Source organism: Gastrolobium bilobum, unplaced genomic scaffold (assembly GCF_033153095.1).
Source record: "Gastrolobium bilobum isolate Gb01-03AN ecotype WA unplaced genomic scaffold, APGP_CSIRO_Gbil_v1 utg44712, whole genome shotgun sequence".
Classification (NCBI taxonomy): Eukaryota; Viridiplantae; Streptophyta; class Magnoliopsida; order Fabales; family Fabaceae; genus Gastrolobium; species Gastrolobium bilobum.
In genome coordinates this window covers 152,280-169,383 of record NW_026895981.1, presented here as the reverse complement: position 1 = coordinate 169,383, position 17,104 = coordinate 152,280, and the positions used below count along the sequence as shown (strand labels likewise).

At 33.3% G+C, this 17,104-nt stretch overlaps 2 protein-coding genes across 2 annotated transcripts; one reads left to right on the top strand and one right to left on the bottom strand.

Annotated features, from left to right (window-relative positions):
- The first annotated feature begins 692 nt into the window (after window positions 1-692).
- LOC133297098 (ADP,ATP carrier protein 1, mitochondrial-like) lies at window positions 693-3,711 on the top strand. Its single transcript, XM_061496161.1, has 4 exons — window positions 693-744; window positions 1,440-1,921; window positions 2,421-2,792; window positions 3,134-3,711. The coding sequence occupies exons 2-4, from the start codon at window positions 1,463-1,465 to the stop codon at window positions 3,428-3,430; spliced, it is 1,128 nt and encodes a 375-aa protein (XP_061352145.1). The 5' UTR covers window positions 693-744; window positions 1,440-1,462; the 3' UTR covers window positions 3,431-3,711.
- A 1,232-nt stretch (window positions 3,712-4,943) lies between these two features.
- Window positions 4,944-13,993, bottom strand: LOC133297105 (transmembrane E3 ubiquitin-protein ligase FLY2-like). Its single transcript, XM_061496170.1, has 14 exons — window positions 13,457-13,993; window positions 12,691-12,763; window positions 12,036-12,163; window positions 10,290-10,405; window positions 9,974-10,034; window positions 9,082-9,148; window positions 8,888-8,965; window positions 8,247-8,404; window positions 8,101-8,160; window positions 7,810-7,903; window positions 7,042-7,209; window positions 6,036-6,364; window positions 5,451-5,567; window positions 4,944-5,364 (listed from the first exon to the last, which is right to left on the bottom strand). The coding sequence occupies exons 1-14, from the start codon at window positions 13,616-13,618 to the stop codon at window positions 5,263-5,265; spliced, it is 1,713 nt and encodes a 570-aa protein (XP_061352154.1). The 5' UTR covers window positions 13,619-13,993; the 3' UTR covers window positions 4,944-5,262.
- Between the last annotated feature and the right edge of the window lie 3,111 nt (window positions 13,994-17,104).

Here is a 17,104-nt window from a genome sequence, read left to right as displayed (position 1 = left end):
AAAAATACCAAAGGGTGAGTGACATAATTTTTTTGCCTTTATGTAGTTCAAAAGGAAAATACTGGGAAAAAAAAATTCTAGCATTTTGTTCACAATACTCATACCAAATATGGTAAATAAATATTTCCCACCCCATTTTCTCATCATTCCATACCAAACATTTTTTAGTTTTTAGGCTCTTCGTCATGGAAACAATAACAGAAAAACATTTAAAAAATAAAACATTTCATACATTGATAATCCAAAAAATGTTTAGTATTTTTATTTTCAAATATATATAATAAAAAAGTTAAAGATGAGAGATATTTTCACTACCAAAATTTTCCACTACCAACTTATTACCTATCTAATCACCAATCACCATGAGAGTGGATCCTCTCATGTGAAAAAGTGGTCATGTGGTCATGTTATTTGATCACAACCATTCATTGATGATGAGATAAGAGAAAGAAAATTGTATAATTTTTAAATGAATGGTTGTGATCAAATAACACGATCACTTGACCACTTTTCTACATTAGAGGATCCACTCTCAATCACCATTAGACTAACATTTTCTCTCTCTTTAATCCAATGATGATGTGATGGGTAGTAAGCTAGTAGTAAAAAATTTTGGTAGTTAGCGACAGGGAAGGGTAAAATAGTCATTAACTAAAACCCTAGTTTTATGCTATGAGTCTCATTTCTTTCCCATCCACGATCTGAGGAAGAGAAGAAGAGAAGCTTCTCTCGCGCCCTTTTCGGGTATCTTTCTCTTCCATTCTCACAAACAACACTGTTTTAACTTTTAACTTCTTCTTTCTCTTTTAAGATCTGCAATTGTTTTTCTTGTCTTTTTTGTTTTTATTTTGGGATCTAACGCAGATTTTGCTACTGGCCTTACTAGATCAGTGTTTTTTTTTTTTTTCTGTTGCTTCTTGTGATGATTTTCCCTTTTTAGTTAGTTAGTTAGTTCATGTATGAATTTTAGCGGTGTTCAATTTTCTTCAACTTGCAAAACTTAAGCTATTCATTTATCATTTTTCTCTTTTTAATGTTTGACTTGATTTGTACTATCTGAGTGTGGCAATGAATTAGAATCGGAAACTGTAGTGAATTTTGTTAGAGAGATAAAATTTTCTATATTTTGTGACCATAGTTTCTTAACGCTTCATAAAATTCCTGCATTCTGCTACAGTTTAGTTCTGTGATGATGTGGAATTTGTATATAATATCATGTATATAGTATATGCATAGGCTAATTGTGTGTTTGGATCATCTTATTTTGTATTCAAAAAAATTTATTGAGAGAGCTTCTTTGAAAAAGAAGCTATTATTTTCCCAAAAATCTATGCCAGGTATGCGAATAAGTGTGTGAAGCACTGCAACTGCAAGGCTATTCTGTTTTTTTTTGTTTTCTCCTGTTACCATTGGTATGACTTATGGATAAATGTTGATAGGTCACTGCGACTAAACTGCAGTCATGGCGGATGGATTGCATTCGAAGCATCCATCGGTAGTTCATAAGTTAGCTGGGAAATCTTATCTTATGTCCAGGCTCACCCCTAATCACTCCGGAAACTATTCTTCGGCTGGTGCTTGCTTCAATGGAGGCGTGCAGTCTTCAGGTTTGGTGGGGATTGTATCGCCTGTATCTCCAATTACCGTGCACGCCCCGGCAGAGAAAGGGAAAGGGGTATCTTCATTTTTTGTGGATTTTCTCATGGGAGGAGTGTCAGCTGCCGTGTCTAAGACAGCTGCGGCTCCAATTGAGCGTGTTAAATTGCTCATTCAAAACCAGGATGAAATGATCAAGAGTGGTCGGTTATCTGAACCGTATAAGGGAATTGGTGATTGTTTTGCTCGAACCATGAAGGATGAAGGAGTGATTGCTCTTTGGAGAGGAAATACTGCCAATGTTATCAGATACTTCCCTACTCAGGTGATTTTTCTTTCCTCTGAAGTTTAATATGACGAGCTTGTCTAATGTGATTTAATATTAAGCATGTAAGATCTGTTTTATTGCTTTGACTGTCAATGCGTGATTATGTACTTCTGCAATGTCTCTTTACTTTCATTTGTAATTCACCTATACCATACTGTTATATTTACCCTTGATCTGTTCTGTGTTATTATTATTATTATTTGCATAAATCCACATTTAACCCAATGTCTCTGCATATTTGTTATTTTTTTGTCTTTTTAAGTGTAGTTGTCAAAGCTTTCTTTTATTTTCAGAGTTGCTAATATTTGATGAGGAAAAGGATTTTAGATAATATATAGCCATGGCTAGCTCTCTTGTATTTGCATCCTCTACAAGAGATACAGTAACCATTTAATTGTGGTGTGATCAATGTAAATGTATATTTGGTGTTTGACTGTTTGGTCCGCGGTTTCTATATGTTATTTCTGCAACTTTAATTTCTTTCTTTTCCTTTCAGGCTCTGAACTTCGCTTTTAAGGATTACTTCAAGAGGCTTTTCAACTTCAAGAAAGATAAGGATGGCTACTGGAAGTGGTTTGCTGGGAATTTGGCATCTGGTGGGGCTGCTGGGGCTTCCTCCCTCTTATTTGTCTATTCTTTGGACTTTGCCCGTACACGTTTAGCAAATGATGCAAAGGCTGCAAAGACGGGTGGTGAGAGGCAGTTCAATGGTTTGATTGATGTATACAAGAAAACCATTAAGAGTGATGGTATTGCTGGCCTTTATCGTGGATTCAACATCTCATGTGTTGGAATTATAGTGTATCGTGGTCTTTACTTTGGGATGTATGATTCTCTGAAACCAGTGGTTTTGGTTGGTGGATTGCAGGTACATACAAAATTTGAATTTGAAATCTGGTCAGTCGTAATGTGTGGATAAACAACTCATCTTCATCTCAGTTTCCTTTGGATTTATGCTTTTTAGGTCTTATATTCTATGATACAAATACTTTAGCTAAATGTACGTGCTGCATGAATGCTTATGATTTTGCGGCTCCTCCATATTTATGTTGGACCTAATCATATTTAATTATGCTATTCAATATGAATACCAAACTTAATCGAACCTAGGAATATTGTTCTTGTAAAATTTGCCTTTCTCCCCTTTTCTTAATTTCATCATGATCTGATTTTATGTTTACTTACCTTAGTTACTTTTCTTGTTAACAGGATAGTTTCTTTGCAAGTTTCCTTTTGGGATGGGCGATCACCATAGGTGCTGGCTTGGCCTCGTACCCCATTGATACTGTGCGTAGAAGGATGATGATGACATCTGGAGAAGCTGTAAAATACAAGAGCTCTTTAGATGCATTTAATCAAATCGTTGCAAAAGAGGGTACTAAGTCACTCTTCAAAGGTGCTGGTGCAAACATATTACGTGCTGTTGCAGGTGCTGGGGTGCTTGCTGGTTATGATAAGCTACAGCTCGTTTTGTTCGGAAAGAAATATGGTTCTGGTGGAGGTTAAGATACAGATAATTATGACGAAAACTATCTGGGGCAATTATGTTGATACCCCCTTGGGTTAAATAATTTGGATGAAAAATAGTGGTTTTGAGGTTTCCCAGAATGTAGGGGCCTTATATTTAGATATCATAGTTTTGCAGACTTTGAATTATAGTTGGTTGTTACATGTCTTGAGCTTATAAACCGTGTAGTTTTTTAGACCCTTTGGTCGAAATAAGAATACTGTATTACCTTCATGTTTGGTTGGAATGTGTTACCAACGTAAGTTACATTTGTTTTCGATGTTCAAATCTCTTTGCATTATTATCAGACGCCGTAACTTTGGTTTTTCTACAGATCAGGAGTGTTAGATGGATGTAAGATTTAACAAAATTGTTGGGGCCCCATAACATACAGCCTTGCAGGGTTGTCTCATTTGGAACAGCTTAATTTGGGACATATGAGTGATATTGTTGTGTTGCAAAACTTGGTGAAAGACTATAGGGAAGTGAGCTATTGATAAGAGTAAAGTCTTAGTTGATAGAATTCAAAGGAAAATTCTTCTGCCATTTCATAATTCTTCTGCCATTCAAAGGAGAATTCAAAGGGATTATTTTTCGTAGAAAATAAAATTATTTTTTATATAAATATAAAAGTGTATGGAGTCCATATAGGACTATGTGAAAAGAAGAAAGAAAGAAAATATATGAATTTTGTACACTTTTATGTGTATATAGAAGGTAAAATTATTTATGAGAAATATTAATTCCTATTTTTTTTATTTTATTTTTTTTGAAAACTATTAATCCCTACTTTTAATACCGAAATTCTAGAGAAGAAAGGCAAAGCGCAAGATCCAATATTCAGTCCGAGCCTGTTGCTTGCCTTCAACAAAGTTGTCACACCAGTTTTCCATCATATTACTGTTACTGTCCGTAGGCACAGGTTTTGATTAGAGCCCACCAGTTTCATCATAGAAGACACTAATAACTATTTTGGGTAACTTATGCACTGTTAGCCAAGGATGGTATTCAAAAAATTATCATCTGTTGTTGAATATGTAATTCACAAAATTTTGGATAAATAATCATTAAAAATACTGAAATAATCACCTGCAAACCAATGCCGCTTGATTCAAAATTATGAGAAGATAAGGAATTGTGTTTCAGGTGCGATTGTACTGAATATGGATTCTAACCAACCTGATAAGCATAAGAAGCCATTTTTTTTTAATTAAAAAAAAATGTAAACTAATCACGAGCTTAAATTGAAATCATGTTAACGATTGTTGTTGAACTCAAAAGATAAGGCAAGAGAGTAAAGGAAAAAGACTATAAATGAAGGGTAATACTTCTTAAGAGAAGTACTATCTCATGCTCAAACAAAAAGTAGGAGAGAGAAAAAAGTTAAAGGTGAGAGAGAAAAAATCTTGTGGGACCCATTTGAGAAATGTGAGTGTAAGAGATAATATTTTGTTTATGTAACATGAAAAAAGTAATTCCCATAAATGAATATCAATTTCAATTTTTGGACAATCACAAAGGAAAAAACAATAAAAATATATTCATATTTAGAAGAAAAAAAAAATTACAATTGCGTTCGTTGCCTTTCCAAAATATGTACAAAAACCATACTCTTAGCATCTGGAATAAGGTCTATGAGAATAAGAAACCTCCAGTCCTCAACATCAGGGAAAAAAAAAAAGTGACCACCAAAGTCCGTGTGATTTCATTTATCTCTTGTAATATTAAAAGCAAAACTAAGTAAAACTAGGATGCCATTAAGCATATTAGTTAAACTATCAAGTTGAAGGAGGGTTAGTTGATCCTATTGACATAAACAGTGAAAAGCTCTTCATGCAGGTGGTAGTGGGCGACGGCAAGTTGGACACTCCATCTTTATATCCATCCATCTTTGCAAACAACCAGAATGGAAGAAATGATCACAAGGTGTCACCTGTGTCAGAGTCTCTCTGCATTAGACTTAATCCATATTTTGAAGTTTACTTCAAATAGACAAAGGTTATTTTCATATTCACATACCATGCAATCATTAGATCTTTGGGAAAGATCAATGGTTGTCATGCAAATAACACAATCTGTAGAATGTCTTGTACCCTGATCAAACCTCCTATAATAGCTGTATTTCTCGGGTAGGATCTGTAAATCATGAAGATAAACTTACACTTAGAGAGAAGCATTCATGCAAATTCAGAAAAAAGTATCATGCTCTATCATGATTTAAGTTCTGTTAGGAAAAGCTAGAGGCAGTGGTCAATAGCTCATAATCCTAAACAATGAGGATAACAATGTTATTGTCCATCTTTACCACACAATCATGCTCGTGATCAAATTAAGGAAAAAAATTGATCATCAATACTATGGAGCAAAATTACCAAAGATGAGAATAGAGCTCATACAAGTAGAATGTCTATGAAATGCATCAAATGATTAACTGAAACTCAGGGACAACGAAAATATACAACCCCACTAGCCGGGGTCAACTATATGAATCAAATTATGCTATTGTGCTTCGTTAAAACTACGTCTTTCATAAAGGCCAATTAGATTTAAGGATTCTGAATGGATCAGTGGTTAGAAAGTATTGTGAAGACAGTTGGGCCCAACCTGATGAGGAATGAAAAATCGCGACCCAAGATAGTGCTGAAGCAGAAGAATTGCTGCTTGAAGCCAAATAAATACAGCCAAACAAGCACACCAGCTCTTGTCTGGTTCTATGCGCATGAAGTTGTTAGGGCAACCAAAAATATAAAATGGGATTGCTAGCCGAGTAACAGTTATCCCTAAGATATAATGAGGATGCAGTGGTTTGCGTGAATCACGAATGACATTGGTGATTATCTGAGGTATCCAAAAGGAGTACATAAGAAGAAGAATAGGTCTCAAATAATTATGGAACTCATACATGAGTAGAATGCCTCCCAACAGGATCCCATCTGCAAAAGAAGTTAAATAGTTAAATTTGAAATCCTCTTTTTCATACAAGGAATTTTTTCCATAAGTCGAAACAACAGGAAACATATAGCTAGAGTTCTCCGGCAATCTTCAACAGAAGAGTGTGTTAGAAATTTTTTGGATATGGACACTCTAAGAATCTAAGATACAAAATAGGACTAGCTCAAATGATAATATATATATTTACTACACTGAGATATTTTCCATTCTGTAACTCTTATTTTTAACATGGTGATCCTCAGCTAATACAATGCTGTAAGTTCACAGGTTTATGTTGGCCCAAAAGAAAATATATTAAAAACTATGTGAAATTCATAGTTAACAGCATTTTAGAGAGCAATTCAAATGGCGACAATCAACATGCAGTTACTCCATTTTTAGTTGTCCACATAATATTTTCAAGTAAGCATCATGGTTTTCCTTTCCAGATAACAACAATAAACTGAAAAGATGGAGTTGAATATTGATCAGTAAAACAGAAATAAATATAGTTTTAACTCAAAGCTGAGTAGCTGACCGGCTCCTACGTAGTAGAGTGACTATCAAAGCTTAACATCTCAGGAAATAACTTAAATTGATTATGAATCCACAAACTCATGTTGATGAGATCACACAATCATTTAGCAGACAGAACATTCAATTCTAAATGAGTACTTACAGAAACGACTGTATAAAACTGAAAGTTCACGCCTCATTGTCTCCCAACCTTCCCCATTACTCAAAGGCCTATTTGCCTTCCAGATGGCAAGGAGATATCTCATCTCAAATATTGAGAAAACCACAAACTTGAAAAATGCAGCAGTTGCAAAAGCATTAAACAAGGATTCTGCATGGCAGGAAGCAGCAACAATTATTCAGCCAACAATCTTATTATTAACAATCTTATTATTACTAAAGAAGATAATTAGTAACTGAAGTCCCACCCATTGCAACAATGATAAAGCCATATTACAATGAATATGAAAAGATAGCACTGTGTTTTCAACAAATATATTAATAATCTTCTTCGCCCATTATGATGCCCCCATAAAAAAATTGATCTTTTGACACGGAACAGATTTAAGAAACCTGAATACTATAAATTTCTGGAGTGCTCTTGGGATTAGATGTTGTACATCGTAAGGTTTAGACTAGAAAAGAGTGACATTTTGATGGAATTACAGGGAATAAGATTTGGCTAAAAGGTGCAAATCAGTATAAAAAGTGTAGGCAGAGTGTCCAGGTTCTGACCATCCAAGTATAAATTTCCATTTGCAATTGGATTGGGTTCTCGAGGCCTTTTTTCCAATTAGAAAGGACCTTTTGATATATTTATCTCATCCCAAAACTGGTACTTCAGCGTCTAAAAACATAACACAGATATGTTTGGGAGGGGAGTGAGAAAAGCCTGCAGAGCAATCTCAAGTTGTGAAAATTTCTAACTTACCAACCAGTATTCCCGCAGTCAGATGTAAAAGACAAAGATATGCATCCATTATTGCTTGCTGGCCAATCATTAATATTGAAACCTTAGCAGCCCCCTGTAAAGGTATATCTGAATCATATTAATTTTCTATGATAATATTATAAATTATAATGAAATTAAGAAATATATGACGTGGACTTTCAAATAATGTTTGGTACATTTATCCAAATATTGAAAAAATTTATATTAATTCCATTCATTAACTCTATGGTAAGTGAAATTTCAAATTAAACTCTTAAGGTAAATTCTTACAGATTGAGTGCTGCTATGCTCCATTTGACGAATCAATAGAAGAACTTGCAAGAAAGATATCTGGTATATGTACATTAAGGAGCCCATACCGTAATGGAAAATAAAAGAGTCATAAAGCTGTAAGAATATCCATGATTGAAGGATACAAAAGTAACCATCAAGGTATAGTTCACTGCTTTGTTATAGTAGACCTCAATTCTAACAGAAGTTGCATTTAGTAGTAATGGTGAGAAGCAGTCCCCATCATCATCAGCAGAGGGACTCTCCATTAACCCTTCTAAATGAAACTGATCATGCTCGCCTTCTATAAAAAGTAATATAACATTTGGTAAATCATACGGGCAAAAATATGATTTTTTTCATCAACAACAAGAAAGCACTCAATCAATATAAAAATGGTGAAGACTCAAATAGTAATGTACATGTAATTCTTCTACAATTTATATGCATTTAATATAAGCAATTGGTAACATTAAATGTGATCATAAGTTTCACATTGGCATTCCACCATGGACACTAAAGATAAAATTATAAAAGAAGTCATATTACTAGAAAAGGGAAAGAGTACACAAAGAAAGGAGGATAAGCAATCCTGCTAAACAATACAAAAAAAGAGAAAATAATCAGTGTAGAAGAGCTCTCCAACCCTTCTTTTTGTCTGACAAAGACTCCTTTGTAGAATGGAAAGAATACCAAAAAGAAGGCTTTGAAACAGTCAACAGGTTCATTGAGGCAGAGAAAAACGTAAAGGAGCAGAAAGTATTCATGTGCTGAGAGAAACAAGTACCATTTTTTGATGATGGCAAGTGTGAAACCTGTGCAGCAATTTCAATATTACAATGTTTCTCCATGTCTTGCATCAGGGCTGCAGTTAGGGAAAAAATAGCAAGTCAATGGTACAACTACAACATTTACACAAAAAAGGGGGTCGGGTGAGGGAGGGAATCCCTTCAAAGAATACTACTATGTTAGATAAATTACAATGTTTTCTTCTCCACATCTTATCTCGCGAAGAATCTGGCAGTACCTGAGAAGAGAAAACTCCAAGCTGTGTACAGAAAGCCATATATGTAACAAATAAGTATTCTGAATGCTCACTTTTTTTCCTTTATAAATAAAGAAATTTGTTAAGATGAAGAGGAGAAAAGTACAAGTAACTGGGGGCATAAGGAATCTTCCAAAGTGAAACAAGGGAAAATAAACTAACAGTGAAAAAGAGAAAATAACAATGGAGCAAAGTTGCCAATCCCTCTGCATATTTGTTAAGGAAACCCCACTTAGAAAGACCAATTTCTTTACAGTCACATAACCAAAATAAGGACCTGCTAATCCTCAAATTAATCTGTTTAAATGATACAAAACTGTATAACTTACGTAATTACATCCATGTCCTGCTTTAAAGAACCCAAATATGGTCTTAAGCAAGTTTTTGAGGGGATAATAAAGGATTCTAACATTGAAAAATTTGAATATGGTCACTTAAACTGAAAGATTACACTTCAAATGATGAGAATCTTATTAGAGAATATCATACAACCTTGGAAGGCATGTATTACAACATATACAATATATTGACTTCCAGCTTCAAATGTTATACAGAAAGTATGATTACGCCAACACAGCAAAGATTAGCATTAACTGGCAAACTCATGACACTATATAAAATCAAGCCCATGAAAACAAATAACAATTTGGATAGAAGCTATTCATTCTCACTGAAATATCAATTATACAGACTAATGAACATGTTTAAACAACAGAAACAAAATTTACCACCAAAATCAGACATGTTGTTAATTAAGAATATTGTATGCTATATAATCAGAGTATAAAATGTACATGATCAAGGATATATATCAAGAAAGATTGTTACCAGATGATATGGATTTGATAAAATATAATCTTCATCCTGATTTAACTCTCCCTCTTTTCCACTGCAAAAGGAGGAAACAAAAGAAACTCTTCAGCACATTCAGGTATTGTACGCTTTACTCCAAGGAAATATCAGTATTTCATTGCAAGCAGGATTTGACTATAGAATAAACAGTTGAACGAGTACAACAGAGAATTAAAGAACTGATTAAGATGAAATGCCAATTTAGGACGAAAAGAAATTTAAAATTTTAAACAACTTGATCTCAATATGAACTTGATCTGCACATCCTATTGATGATATCCATGAAATTTACCTGTTGGCTACCATTCGAAGCTGTCTAAAAGGCCATATATACACACCTTCTACTCTGATTTGAGCACCACCAACATCGTATTCATTCTCAAACACATCATGGAATATAACTACCCCCTAACAACAAAAAGCAAGAAAAAGAGGAATTAAGTTTTATAGAAGAATAATAAGTATTTTACTGAAACAGTAATAAGGATTGACGTGACTGAACTAAATTTTTTCACTAATATAGTGATATTATTATTCTATATCGAGATGGAAGGGTAAAATATTGCCTCATGATATCCAATATATGGTGTTCAGTACTAGATTAAATTATGCTATGCATATGCCCATATATTAGAAGAATGAAAAGTAGATGGAAAAAATACACTTGATTCAGCAACAGAGACAGACTCAGTACACAATATGATCCCTGAAAGGTTTAGGACCTCTACAGATTAGAAGCCTCTCTAACCCTGAAATATGAAAACAGATACTTGTCCAAATATGTCTAAAACCTTACTATACCAACAGAACAGAGTCTTATAGCATAAGACAGTTTCATGTGACGGGCAAGGACCATTAGATGAGTTTGATTTTGAACTGTTGATGTGCAACAATTAAAGCATTCCATTAACTGAGTAACAAGTTCTTTTCTTTTTTAGTATATAAGTATTTATCATTTCCTCTCTCTTTTTCCTCAATCTTTCTGTACTTTTTATTTGAGTTCACCTACCACCTACTCCAATTAATTTGGGATAAAGGTGTTGTTGATGTTGATGTTGAAGTGTTTATCATTATTCTTCTAATCCAAATAACAAGTTCTTATTTATTTTTCTCTCTTATTTTTTATTTTTATTTTATTATTTATTACTATTACTATTATTTTTTCATTTTCCTTTTTTTCTTTTTCCCTCAATCTTTTCTTGCATTTTATTTGGGTTCATTGACTGTCAACCTCAACTAGTTTAGAATAAATGTTTTTGTTGATGTTGATATTGATATAAGTGTTTATCAAGCATATTAAAAAAAAACACAAATAAATGCTCTCACTCACTTTCTTACGCGCGCGCGCACACACACAAAAGAGAGTTATGGAGACGAAGAAAGAGAAGGAAGATGAGAAGCTAGAAAGTAGAGACAAATCATAAATGTAATGTTACTATCCACCAAATGCATGTGAACACTTGCAGCATCAATTTTACGAGTAATTCCAAACAAGTGTAGCGTACAAAGTTCATTATCATCAGAACTGCCATCATTAAGAAAACAGATAGATAGACAATGCTTATCACAGTCAACCTTCTTAAAGTTTGAGTTATTAAGGAAGAGCTTCAATCATACATTATCCCATTCCCCCTCCATTTAATAAAAACATCTAAGAATCCACATACGGCCAACCTAATACAAAACGCACATGCTGACTTTTCAATGGTAGAAACTACAGTTTAAAATCCTTAAATGAAGCCAGAGTGATAACAACTTAAGAACAAATCTTGAACTAATTGAAAATGAAAACATAAATGTGGCACGGAAAAACAGAATGAAGTGAGATGTTTGGCACAATTCTTCAGTATATCAAGAGGACAAGTTTCATTGGATCTTCACTAGCTTTAAGCAACAGCAGAATCCATTATTATTTCCAATACATATTAACATAAATAAATAATTAAAATTTTAAACTCTATAATAGAACAAATAAGAAACTATATTACATACGTAAGCTGAATTCCTCCGAAATTAGCTAAACAGTTCAACATCTCACCTGGACATAATGTACTCCAGTTATCTTTGTGGGCGTACTAACTAATTCAATTAAGGAATTGCCATTTGTTTTTCTGATATCTGGAAACCTGGAAGATCCATTTGTGGTATCTAAAAACTTCCAAGACCCTGCATTTCAAGAGGTCAACATACAAACATCCTCAGACTTTGACAAACTTACAAACTCATTAAACAATAAATGAACAAAGTAAGTTTATTCAAACATAACAGAAACCATTTAGAATTGAAGCATATTTCAGTAAATTGCACAAAATTATTTTTAAAATTACATGATCTGTCCAAATGCCTTAAGTTTATTTAGTTAATTCATGGGAGCAAGCATCCTAGTTTACATGGATGCTCCTCCCTTTGCCAGTAAATTATCTGTCCAAAGGTAAGAAGCATATTAATTAGACACGTTTTGTACTAAAAAAAGGACAATTAAAGCATGAACTTTTTCACAAAAGATCAAGCAGTCACACAAAAGAAAAACTTTCATGTCATGATATTGTAAAGCAGTAACTCTGGGGCTTTGATTTACTTTGCTATCCAATAAAAAATCCTGTTAATAGACATCAAAGTATCAAACCATGCATGACGCATACGCTCAGCAATACTGCACAAAGCATACACCTAGGTCAGTAAAGAATACAAACCTCTGTAAGTTCCTGTTATATTCCATTGTGAAAATGGACCTAAGTCACTCTCGTCTTTTCTTGTAAATAGCCACTGAGAGAAGCAATATCAATAACAGACAAATAGATGAGTTCTCCTTCAGTCAGACTTTGCCTCAATCATAGCATTCACAATTTATCAATTAAAATCATTTTTAATCATAAGCCAGTGTTTTACAAAAGTTAAATATTAGTAATGCCAAAGGCTAATGTCCTATGATCGAGTGAAATTCCTTAGAGGTACCAACAAATCAGTAAAAGCCACGTAACAAGTCATGGTGTCCTTTACAAAAAACCTAATTGCAAATTATAATTTTTTTCCATTTGAAGATTAGATGTGCTTCAGCTACTTTCAGTACAGGTTCTGATAATGTGCGCAACTGCAAAACTGGGAAGCGAAATGCCCATTGCCAATTATGATTGCTGATTGTTGGAAGTTCAATAAACAGATCTATGATAACATATAAGCACATTAAGTTAGTAATAAACATTCTAAACATATTCAATTAACGCCTATCTCTCTTCTTCCTATGTTAAACATTCTAAATACATTAAATTAACACTTATCATCTTTTAACAGTGACATTAAACTTAAAATTTCGTGTTTCTAGTTTCTACTTTGACAACTTCATAAAGCCATGGCAACTTAACTGATAATAATTAGAATGGAAGCACAAAATGATTATTATATGCATCCCCAATTACCATAGTCAATTAAAAAATAATAAAGACAAGTTCTTAAGCAAACCTCATCACCCGAGGACCGAGTTCTATCCCTCAAGGGTCTGAGACCCACCACAGGACGAAGAAACAGTAGAACAACCCACCATCCAAATACAATCTGGAACAAAATTCCCAGAACCTTCCTCCTCTTAAACAACCAAAGCTCCAACCTTTCAGTGGAAACCATATCAAATTCCAAAAAGTTCAACTCAAATTCAACAACCCACTTCTCAGTTGAAGCTGATTAGAAGGAATCCAGTGGAATAAACAAAGACCCACCATAGCAAATAGCTTAAGAAAGAGGGGAAAAATGATGGGTTGCTTCAGATGGAGTCAAAAAGCAAGAACAAGCGGTTCAAGAGGGAACTTGATCAGATATAGAAAGCGAAAGACCAACGACTTAATTGGTCACCAAATGCAATTTTAGAAGTAAAAAGATGCCTTCACCAGCATAGTGATTGCACCAAATGTAGCTTATATTGTACTAATCAATAATCAATAATCAATAATAATAATAAATTATGGTTTCGGATTTGGGTTTGGAGCATAGATTTTTGTTTCTAAGATTTTGTAATAGTGACGGTTGACGAGTTTGCTCGGTTTTGGTTTCTGGTAAACGGAGGTCACGCTGGCTCTGCTAGGAGAAGAGGAAAGAAGTTGATCACGCTCTATCATGGAGGTTTATTGCACGCGCCAAAAAATATTAGTCTATTAATAAGTGAGTTTGTGACTCATAAACAGTATTTTAAAACTCCATTGACTCGATCGAGGTGTTGAATCACTGGATCATTGGTTTATTCGGGTTCAACTGGATTTACTGTTTACATATTAAAAAAATATAAACATATTACTTATATTAAAAATTCACATAAAAAAACTATCAATGAGCTTCAAAAAATAAATTAGTTCTCAATGATAGCAAATATTATATACTTCTAAACTTCTTGCTCTAGACCATATCCTAATATTTGATTAAAATTGCAATGTAAGCTAAATGCACCTTTTGTACCTTGATATAACACGGATAAATTAAATCATGATAACAAATAGTAGGCATGAAATATACACTTGGGAGAAAGTGTCCACCGTTGAGATGAGACCATCAGTGTTTATCTCCACTTAACTTCTTGAGATCATTATAAGATACAACTAAATTACATAACCGAACTGCACTAATCCAAAATACCTTCTTATTATCACCTTACTTTTTAACCATATTTACCACAAAATATAAACATGATTTAATTCAAGAGTTCTCATCAATCAAAAAAAAATATTACCAAAAACAAAGAGGTCAACCGAGTCGTCGGGTTTCAGCCGGGTCAACCGGTCCAAACCGGATTGACTACAAAACCGATCCAAATGACCACTCGGATCAGGGATCCCACCAAGTCACCGAAACCCGAGTCTACTCGGCCGGCCCAAGCCGATTTTTAAAACACTGCTCATAATAATAATAATAATAATAATATAAGAGAGTAGAATAAATGACACTTTTTTATGATTGATAAATAATGTTAATTTTCTCAAACGAAATGTACCAAATAATACTACTGAATCAATTAGTAAAGAATTTCTCCAAATAATGTTACTTTTACTTTTGTTTATGAATTCATGTGTTAGGATATAAATGTGATATAATCCGTAATGAACTAAATAAAAATTATATAATTTGAATGACTCATAAACATAATATCCTAAGGTTTTGGATTGAAATGTATTGTTGAGCTCACATGTTATGATTAATGTAGCTTTACTGAATGGTAGTTTTTCCTTGTTATGGAATCCTACTTACCCACCCAACACCATGATTTACTTAAGTCTAGGTGTCTTTGTAAATCCTTATTAATATTTTAATGATATTACACTACGAAATTTTTTATATAAATATATATTTAACCAAAGAATTATGTACATTAATTTAATTTTTTATGTCTCTTATATAGTTTCCCTTGTAATGCTTCTATGTCTGGTGGCACATTTTATTTTGTCCCCAACAGGATATGTTATCCTAAGGGGGCTCAGATTATAAATGGATCGAATAAGATAGCAAAATCACATCTCTCTCATCCCTAACGTAGCTTTATGCTTTTTTCCTACGAATTTTGCTTACCAGTTAACCCTTGTCACCGACCATAGTCGCATTCTCTATCAACCATTACCATGAGTTACCAATCACCACCACCATCACCAATTTTTAGCTTTCCACCACTCCTAACCACCATTGGTCAACCACCACAATCATCACAGGCCATAGCTGGTGTCACCATCACCACCATCATTGTCATCACCATTGGCCATCGCTACCACCTACTACCACCATCAACGAACCACTGTCACTCTTGAGCATTAGGTACCAAGCATCATTGCCACCACATCGCCATTAATCAATCACCACAATTGCCATCAATCATCACCAACGCTATCACCACCATGCATTGCCATCATCCCCTACCACTAGGTAGGGCCACTGCCACCCGACATCAAAATTGATAATTAGTTTAAAACATAGTATTTAAAAAAATTATTTGGTGATAATATAAATTTTTATTTTGAACATTTTTGGAAGTTAGTTTTTTATTTTAATATATTTTATTTCAAATTATGACTTTTTAAATAATTTAAATAAGAATTAATGTGTAAATAAGTTTAAAAAATTATTTATAAAAAATAATATGAAATTATATCTAAAAAATTTATTTATTTATATCATACATAATATCATATAGTTCACCTCAAATACATGATAAAATAATATTATATTATCAAACTATTTATCTAGTAAACATGAAATGAAACATAAGATAGGATTTCTGGCTATTATCCAGTATATATGAAACATAAGATAAGATATCCACTTTTATATATATATATATATATATATATATATATATATATATATATATAGGATTCTTTGACACCAGTGTCAAATTTAAAATTTGACATTTCATCTGAGAGTCATTAGATCAAAAAAGATCAACGACTCTGATTTGTAAGCATGTGACATCATTGATCTTTTTTTATCTAATAGCTTTCAGATGAGGTGTCAAATTTCAAATTTGACACTGGTGTCAAAGGATCCTACCTCATATATATATATATATATATATATATATATATATATATATATATATATATATATTATTCATCTTTATCCTATCTTTTTCCATCAAATAGGCATTTAAGATTAAATTTTTAAATCAAACGGTGGTAGCTCAGTTGATATCAAAAGAGCTAAGTACGTAAAAAGGAAAGAGCTTCAGTTCGATCTCCACATACCATCTTTGGAAGGGGTTTAAATATCTTCATCCTAACCCGCCCCGCATTCCGGATTAATCTCATAGCCGACTCAAAGAATCAAAATTTGTAGAGATACCCGGGAGAACTTACTCACCTCAAATAGATAATTAGGGTTGAGTTAATTCAAAAAAATAAAAATAACTTTTAAACATCGCAACAGATGCTAGTGATGTGGTCAGGAATAAAATTAGGTGTTACTTACCCTAATAAATATAACTTTTCTTTGGATTTTAAGTTAATTTTGTTTTGGCGGATGTACAAATATGGTTATGTATCAATCTCTCCAACTAACGTTGGTTGCGACGTTTTTCAATTCAAGGGTTGACATTTAATTGTACTCATTTATATTTTGGGATAAATTAATCTTATGTTG